This window comes from Rattus norvegicus, chromosome 6, assembly GCF_021556685.1.
Source record: "Rattus norvegicus strain SHRSP/BbbUtx chromosome 6, alternate assembly SHRSP_T2T, whole genome shotgun sequence".
Classification (NCBI taxonomy): domain Eukaryota; kingdom Metazoa; phylum Chordata; class Mammalia; order Rodentia; family Muridae; genus Rattus; species Rattus norvegicus.
The window spans coordinates 101452353-101461728 of NC_141539.1; the positions used below are offsets into that span (position 1 = coordinate 101452353).

The window sequence follows — 9376 nt, forward strand, 5'->3', positions numbered from 1 at the left end:
TGTTCATTGGGCATCTGCCCCGCCAATCTAAAAGATGTCAACGAATCACGCTTTATAAAAGGCAAAGAGAAAGGGGAAAGGGGGCTTTTCACGCTGGCTCCCTTGGCGCGAGCTTAACGCCCCCAAGCGGCTGGAGGCACTGGGCGGGGCTCATTTGCATAACGGCCGCCCCTTGGTCTCCCTGCTGGGGGCTGGAGTCCCGCTCTCACCCACCTAGATATCTGTTGGACCACCGGCTGGTCACTCCGACCAGGCAAGCCTGTGGGATCGCTGGACGGGTTGGAGCGGGCGGGCCCGGGGACCGATTGGCTCTGAGAGTTTCCAGAAAGCAGGGGGTGGGGTGGGAGGACGACTATAAGACGGAGAAGCCCAGCAGGGGGATCCGGGAGACGCTAGTCGCGCTCGTGGAGAGCAGTGCGAAGCGACCGTTGGCTCGGGTCCCGGCTTGCCTCTCCTGACTCTTTCGTCCTAACGTTGCTTTGCCTGTTTTTCAGTCAGGATGTCCGCCCGCGGCCCGGCTATCGGCATCGACCTGGGCACCACTTACTCGTGCGTGGGGGTCTTCCAACATGGCAAGGTGGAGATCATCGCCAACGACCAGGGTAACCGGACCACCCCCAGCTACGTGGCCTTCACCGACACCGAGCGCCTTATCGGCGACGCCGCCAAGAACCAAGTGGCCATGAACCCCACAAACACCATCTTCGACGCCAAGCGGCTGATCGGACGGAAGTTCGAAGACGCCACGGTGCAGTCGGATATGAAGCACTGGCCGTTCAGAGTGGTGAGCGAAGGTGGGAAGCCCAAAGTGCAGGTGGAATATAAAGGGGAGATGAAGACCTTCTTCCCTGAGGAGATTTCTTCCATGGTCCTCACTAAGATGAAGGAGATCGCCGAAGCCTACCTGGGGGGCAAGGTGCAGAGCGCAGTCATCACTGTTCCTGCCTATTTCAACGACTCGCAGCGCCAGGCCACCAAGGATGCGGGCACCATCACCGGTCTCAATGTATTGCGTATCATCAACGAACCCACAGCAGCGGCCATCGCTTATGGCCTGGATAAGAAGGGCTGCGCGGGCGGCGAGAAGAACGTGCTCATCTTTGACCTGGGCGGGGGCACCTTCGATGTGTCCATCCTCACCATCGAGGATGGCATCTTCGAGGTCAAGTCCACGGCCGGCGACACCCACCTGGGTGGCGAAGACTTCGACAACCGTATGGTCAGCCACCTGGCGGAGGAGTTCAAGCGCAAACACAAGAAGGACATTGGGCCCAACAAGCGCGCCGTGCGCCGGCTGCGCACCGCCTGCGAGCGCGCTAAGCGCACCCTGAGCTCGTCCACGCAGGCCAGCATCGAGATCGACTCGCTGTACGAGGGCGTGGATTTCTACACGTCCATCACCCGCGCCCGCTTCGAGGAGCTCAACGCCGATCTCTTTCGAGGGACTCTGGAGCCGGTGGAAAAGGCGCTGCGCGATGCCAAGCTAGACAAGGGCCAGATCCAGGAGATAGTGCTGGTGGGCGGCTCTACCCGCATCCCTAAGATCCAGAAGCTCCTGCAGGATTTCTTCAACGGCAAGGAGCTGAACAAGAGCATCAATCCCGACGAGGCGGTGGCCTACGGCGCCGCCGTGCAGGCGGCTATCCTCATTGGCGACAAGTCTGAGAACGTGCAGGATCTGCTGTTACTCGACGTGACTCCCTTGTCGCTTGGCATTGAAACAGCTGGCGGTGTCATGACCCCACTCATAAAGAGAAACACCACCATCCCTACCAAGCAGACGCAGACCTTCACTACCTACTCAGACAACCAGAGCAGCGTGCTGGTGCAAGTGTACGAGGGCGAACGGGCCATGACCAAGGACAATAACCTCTTGGGCAAGTTCGACCTAACTGGGATCCCTCCAGCACCCCGCGGGGTCCCCCAGATCGAGGTCACCTTTGACATCGATGCCAACGGCATTCTTAACGTCACTGCTGCAGACAAGAGCACCGGCAAAGAAAATAAAATCACCATCACCAACGACAAGGGTCGTCTGAGCAAAGACGACATTGACCGGATGGTGCAGGAGGCAGAGCGGTACAAATCGGAAGATGAAGCTAATCGCGATCGCGTGGCAGCCAAAAACGCGGTTGAGTCCTATACCTACAACATCAAGCAGACGGTGGAAGACGAGAAACTGAGGGGCAAGATTAGCGAGCAGGACAAAAACAAGATTCTCGACAAGTGTCAGGAGGTGATCAACTGGCTTGACCGAAACCAGATGGCAGAGAAAGATGAGTACGAACACAAGCAGAAAGAGCTTGAGAGAGTGTGCAACCCCATCATCAGCAAACTTTACCAAGGCGGTCCAGGCGGCGGCGGCTCCTCTGGAGGACCCACCATTGAGGAAGTGGACTAGGCTTGCGCTGGAGTCCGCGTAAACCTCTTTTCCTTTCTTTCTTTTCTTTTCTTTTCTTTTTCTTTTTCTCCCTTTTGTTTTGGTTTCTTTGAAATGTCCTTGTGCCAAGTAAGATCTGTTGTTGGAAGTCTTTAGCCTGGTGCATACATATGAAAGGAAAGGTGCAACAACTTAGTTTAGTTATAAAAAGTTAGTTCTAAAGTTTGATTTGGGGGAAAAATGAGGTTTCTCTTTAATGCATTTAGAGCGATTGCTGATTTGAGCTTTTGTTGTTGTTGTTAAGCTTAAGTATGTACGTGGAGATTTGCTTGAAATGAGAAACCTGATGTTTGCACACCTGTCCTATGGAAGCTTGGTTACACTAAGATACAGAGAAGCTTGAATTATTTTTATGTACTATGAGATGAAAGTAAACACTGCGGTAATAAAGACAGGTATATTCTGTAAACACATAAATGCACATTCAAAGTAAAGCTGAAATTGATCTCAAAATTGCTGTCTGCTGTTTTCAGTCTCTTATGTTTGACTCACGTCGCTCTTTAAGAAAATGTGCTGTGAAGTTTGTCTAATCCACTTTTCTCTAATTCTCAGACGAAGCGCCTGCCTCAAATCACCAATTTAAGGGGTGAAGAATCTTGGTTAACCTTTAGCATACAGAAACCTGATGGGGTCTTTTCAGGTGAATCTAAACTCCTAAGTCCTGGCTTTAGTATCCAGCTCTAAGACAACAGCAACAAGGCCATCTGAATGTTGCAGGGAAGTACAAGCGGGACTCTAGTCCTGTACAAGGTAGTTTTTCTCCAGAGTAACAAAAATGACAGCATCTTTCTCAATAGCCCAAGGGGCACAGAAACATGGGCTCTGATACACAGGGTCCTGAAACAGGAGCCAGCAGGCAGGTTTCAAGATGATGCAATGTTGAGTCCCAGTGTGTTGGGACTTGTTTTTACTTCCTATAAAGCCTCTCAACTGTCTGAGCTTATGGCAAATTCCCTAAGAACCTGAGTGGGAGTTTTAATTACTTCCCTTTTGAAGATCTTAGAGCTTTTACACTACCTGTCTCAAATCACTACTACAGTTCTTTTTTAAAATCACATTTGTTTGGGGGTGGACAAGTCGTGTGAGTGGTTCTCTCTACTATGTGTGTCCCCAGGATTGAACTCAGGTTTTTGAGTTGGTAGCAAGTATCTTTACCTGCTGATCCATTAGGGTTTTAGTTTTTTTGGGGTTTTGTTTGTTTTGGTGGGGTTTTTTTTTGTTTTTGTTTTTTGTTTTTTTTTGGTAAATTTTTTTTTTCTTTTTTGGAGCTGGGGACCGAACCCAGGGCCCTGCGCTAAATCCCCAACCCCTGTTTGTTGTTTCTTTTGTTTTGTTTTGTTTTGTTTTGTTTGGCATGGTTTGGTTTGGTTTTTTGAGATAGGGTTTCTGTGTAGCCCTGGCTATCCTAGAACTTGCTTTGTAGACCAGGCTGGCTCTTGCATTCAGATCTGCCTGCCTCTGCCTCCTGAATGCTGGGATTAAAGGTGTGTATGACCATTGGCTGGCTAGGTTTTATTTTTTAATGGAATTACATTTTAAAGTTCATTTAGGAGGAATTTGGGGGAGTTCTAGTAGTTAATTTGAAGATGCATAATTTTAACAGCACATAGACATTTTATCTTTTTTACATAAAATTTTGCTTCATTTTTAAAATATTAGTTTTAGAAGCTATATTTCCAACTTATTGTAGATCCTTCTTTGTTAGTCACAGATTTATTTTTAGAAAAATAGTTGTGTCAATTTAAAAATTAGAAGCAAGGGGCTGGAGAGATGACTCAGCGGTTAAGAGCACTGACTGCTCTTCCAGAGGTCCTGAGTTCAAATCCCAGCAACCACATGGTGGCTCACAACCATCTATAATGAGATCTGATGCCCTCTTCTTTTGTGGCTGAAGAGAATGACAGTGTACCTATATGAAATTTTTTTTTAAATTAGAAGCAAGGATATTGGGTTTAGAAATGACTGTCACATTATAGTTGACCCCTATGTAATAGATAGACCCTTTTTTTTTTTTAACAAGGCTCACTTAGATGGGGAAGGAAGATAAATAGACAGTTGTAAAACTGCTTCAGAATACTTACAACATTTTCAAAGATTATACTTTGGAAATGTGGAGGCAGATTAATTAATCTATGCTGGTGTGACACTAGTGAAATCTTCCAGCAATGGACATTAAAGGATGTGGTGAAACAACAACACAGGCTATCCCATAAACATTTGGTGAAGTACTTTGGTACTAATAGATTTAGAATGATTGTTGAGACAGTGTGTTAAGTAGCCCAGGCTAGCCTGGAGCCACACAGGTTAACCTGTGTAGTTGAGGATGACCTTGAGCTGCTGATGCCTTCATCTCCCAGATGCTGCCATCTCAACTTCATGGCCAACACCCCTGGCCTAAAGTTACTTTTTTTTTTTTTTTAAAGACAGCCCTAGGTATCCTGGAACTCACATAGACAAGGCTGACCTCTAATTTACAAACGAGAGATCCACCCACCTCTGCCTTCCAAGTGCTGGGATTAAAGGCTTTAAAGTGACTTTTTAACACAAGTTTTACCAGGACAATATCCATTCTATTGCTCTTTCATTAGTCCTGTATTAGTTCAAGGCTGTTTGGTTGATTTGGTTTTTATTTTCCAATCTTGAGGAGTGGGTTACTTGAGGGCAATATTGAACTTGGTACTTTGTTCATGCTAGCTGAGCACCCAGAATCCCTGTCCTCTAAGGAAAACATCCCTGCTCCAACTTCAAACGATAAGGCCTTTCTACAAGTGGAGTTGGTATGATTCACCTCGGGTCTCTAAAGAATGACCACTACGACGTGGTCTGACCTCTGAACTCTGACCTCTTGCCATCACACCAACCTGGATGTATTACATACCTCTCTTCCTGTTATTTTGAAACGTAATTTGTAAAAACTAGCCTTTTTGTGGGGGACCTTTTAAACTTTTAATTCTATCTTCTCAAATGTATCTAGATTTGAATATTACTAAGATAAAGCCACTAAAATAACCACTGTTTCCAGGAGTTAATTGAAACCAGTAACTCAAGAACACCTGGGAACTCCTTACCAGATGAGATCCTAGCCCTGGTCAAATAACAGTGGAAACAATGCTTGCTCTTAGGGGGGGTTAAGTTACAGCCCACAGAATAATTAGCATCATTCGAACTTCCAAGTAGTAGCTGGAGCAACTAAAGCAAATGCAACATGTTTAAGAATAGAAGCTGAGGGATTAAAAAGGGTCATTTAAAACAGGCACATTTGTATCTGAATGTCTGATGACTATGTCTCCGGTTTAAATGGAGGCAGTCTATCAAAATAAAGTATACTGTTTACAGTAATTGAGATCTGTGACATTTTGAAAGAATCTCTAAAATTTTTTAAAAAGATTTATTTAATGTATATGAGTACATTGTAACTGTCTTCAGACACACCAGAAGAGGGCATCAGAGCTCATTACAGATGGTTGTGAGCCACCATGTGGTTGCTGGGATTTGAACTCAGAACCTCTAGAAGAACAGTCAGTGCTCTTAACTGCTAAGCCATCTCTCCAGCCCTAAGAATCCCTAAATTTCTTACAGCATTTTGTTTGTATAACGGAAAGGGACGAACACTTGTATGCATCTTAGGGGATATTAATGTAGCTTACATGATACTTAACAGATCACCCACTCAATATTCACAAAAGGCTTAATGAGAATAATTTTTGAGAATTTTTATGAGTATGGATCTTTTCCCCATATGTTTATCTATACACCATGTGTGTGCCTGGTACCCACTGAGGCTAGAAGAGGGCATCCGATCTTTGGGAACTAGAGTTACAGTTATGAGCTTCCACACTGGTGCTGGGCGTTGAACTTGGGTCCTCTGCCAGAGCAGCGAATGCTCTGACCACGGAGCCGTCTTTCCAGCCTGTTCTGTTTTAGAGTTGTTGTGTGTTTGCATTCCTGCCACAGTGCACATGCGGAAGTCAGAAGATAACCTGTGAGAGTGGGAGCTCTCCTTCCACCACATGAGCCCTAGGGCTTGAACTCGGGCATCTCGACCAGCACTTTTACCCACCGAGTCCTCTCACTAGGCAAGCATTCTGCTAACTGAGCTACATTCTCAGCCCCCCAGACCCCACCCCCGTTATTATCAATCATATTCTTTTGTTGTTTTGGGTTTGTTTTGTTTTTCAAGACAGGTTTTTCTGTGTAGCCCTAGATGTCCTGGAACTTGCTCTGTAGACCAGTCTGGCCTCAAACTCAGATCAGCCTGCTGAGATCAGAGGCATGTGCCACCACTGTGCTGGCTCAATCTTATATCTTAAACAGGAGTGCAATCAGAATATCTGGATAAAATAAAAAGATCTTTTATGAGACTCTGTGGATGGGTACATACTGCACTCCCACTTGAAACTGGAGGTAGTAGAAGTTGTAAAGCGGGCTGGAGAGATGGCTCAGTGGTTAAGAGCACCCAATTACTCTTCCAGAGGTCCTGAGTTCAATTCCCAGCAACCACGTGGTGGCTCACAACCATCTGTAAAGAGATCTGATGCCCTCTTCTGGTGTATCTGAAGACAGCTACAGTGTACTTATATATAATAAAAGAATAAGTCTTAAAAAAAAAGAAAAAAGAAGTTGTAAAGCACACCCCTCCTTGATTAAAATAAAACCAAACCCTTGCTTCCATCCTCAGGCTCCATATCACAAGGAGAGGACAATCATGTTCTTGGTACACTGCCTGCCACATACATGTAACTACACATGTAAGATCTCACTTAAACACAGAGGTTACAAGGTTGCTAAGGGGACATATATTAGGGTTAGGAAGCAGGGCAATGGTGGTGGCGCATACCTTTAAGCCCAGCAGGAGGCAAAGGCAAGTAGATTTCTGTGAGTTCGATGCCAACCTGATCTACAGAGTGAGTTCCAGGACAGACAGGGCTGCACAGGGAAATCCTGTCTAGAAAAACCAAAGGAAAATAAAGAATGAGAGGAGAAGGAGCTGGGGAGATGGCTCAGGAGTTTAAAGCACAGACTCTTCCTGAGGACTGGGGTTCCATTCTCAGCACCCATAGCAGGTGGATTACTACTGCCTGCAACTCCAGCTGCAGGGGAGTCTGACTGCTCTGCCCTCTGCGGGCCCTTGCATTCATGTGCACATACCTACCCCCCACACACACACACGCACTCAGTCACACACACACACACACACACACACACACGAATCTTAAATGAGAGTAGGAGTGTTCAATTGCTTCTGTATATTTAGTTCATAAATAGGCATGAGTAAATGTTGTCAACTAGGGATGATATACAAAGGTTCGTTCCTGAGTGAAAATTACAGGTCTTTAAAGGAATCCAGTCTCATTCTTGGTATGATCCTCGGGATGTAAATATTTTAGATCGTATTCACTTCTGGCTTAGTGAGGCAATACTTAATTTTAAAATGTCTCTTTAGAAAAAAATTAAGACCCAAGGACTCCTCTTCACCACGTTCAGTGCAGAGAAGGTTGGGTGTAGGGGAAGGGTAGGAGTAAGCAGTCATGAATGTTAATTCAACAGTTGGCATCATAAGGGTTCTGCTTTTTAGAGTCTAACTTGCTGTGTAGCACAGGCAGTCTTTGAACCCAGTCTTCCCACCCGTGTCTCCGGGGCTGGAATTACAGACATGCGCACCACGATTGTCTCAAGCCTTATTCTTTTCTTTCCTCAGCAGAATTACAACACTGTGAAACTCTATGACTTTTTCACTAAATAAACATATGATTCTTTCTTTCTTCCTTCCTCCCTTCCTTCCTTCCTTCTTTTCTTTCTTTTCTTTTCTTTTCTTTTTTTTTTGAAATAGTGTCTCTACATAGCCCTGGCTGTCCTGGAACTCAATAAGTAGACCAGGCTGGCCTTGAACTCACGAAGATCTGCCCACCTCTGCCTCCCGAGTGCTGGGACTAAGGCATATGCTACCATGCTTCTGTGCAGCTAATGTTGGGTCTGAAAGTCTGAGACCAGAAATTTTGTTCTGTGTTACATGCTCTTAGTTGCTTTTTAATTAAAAAAAATATTTTACACATTACAAGTGTTATGTATGTATATATGTATGTATACCATATGCATGCCTCCTGCTCTCAGACATCAGAAGGGGTTGGCTCTCTGAAACTGGAGTTACAGAAGGGGTTAAAAGCCACCATGTGGCAGTGGGAAAGAAACCCAGGTCCTGTACAAGAGTATCCTTAACCGCTTATCGGTCTTTTCAAGCCCTCTCCTTGGTGTCTATAAGCTCTTAAGGCAGGTTTCTTGATCAGGCACAAACAAGAGCTCTTTCTTCCACAGGATACTTAAAGGATACTTCTCTTTTATTACAGTATAAACTTTAACAAGTTTTCCCATGCCTGTGGATGTCAGGGGGCCACCATCTGCAGTCAGCTCTCACTTCTGCCATGCAGGCCCCAGTCTGGCCTCTGCCTCACCTCCAGAGTACTGGGACTACAAGCCTGAACCACATGCCTTGCTTTTCATGTTAATTTTAAATACTTTTTAATTTTTCAGGAGCTTCCGTTCACCTTAGTTTAGACTGAGGTTAGACAGGGCTGAGGACTATAAAACCCTTGATTTTCTGTTAGCATTTAATACATTTAGAGGGGTATCTGGGTTTATTTCCACATTCTCTACCGGCTGTGGAATAACTAGATTCTTTGGTCTTAGCCTTTTCTAAAACTGTATCTCATTTTCTCCTGGTTCACTCCACTCCAATTTATGAATTGGAATTATGTTAAATAATTCTTGGCATCTAGGGTATTATCTTTTCCCCTTTTCCATTAGGAAGCAGGCTTTTCCCTTCTCCTCAAACTTAACACCGGAGGTACACAGATAGATTTCCATGCATTTGAACTAACCTGATCAACAGCTAGAACTGGCTCCAGTGAATAGGACAGGAATGTATTGATCACAGTTTTA

General features: G+C 45.4%; 1 protein-coding gene across 2 annotated transcripts; it reads left to right on the top strand.

Annotated features, from left to right (window-relative positions):
* Positions 1 to 152: 152 nt before the first annotated feature.
* On the top strand, positions 153 to 2893 carry Hspa2 (heat shock protein family A (Hsp70) member 2). 2 transcript variants are annotated; one of them, NM_001433314.1, is given in 2 exon segments: positions 153 to 253; positions 495 to 2893. In NM_001433314.1, a coding segment is annotated over 1 exon segment (1902 nt). In that variant the 5' UTR covers positions 153 to 253; positions 495 to 499; the 3' UTR covers positions 2402 to 2893.
* The last annotated feature ends 6483 nt before the right edge of the window (positions 2894 to 9376 follow it).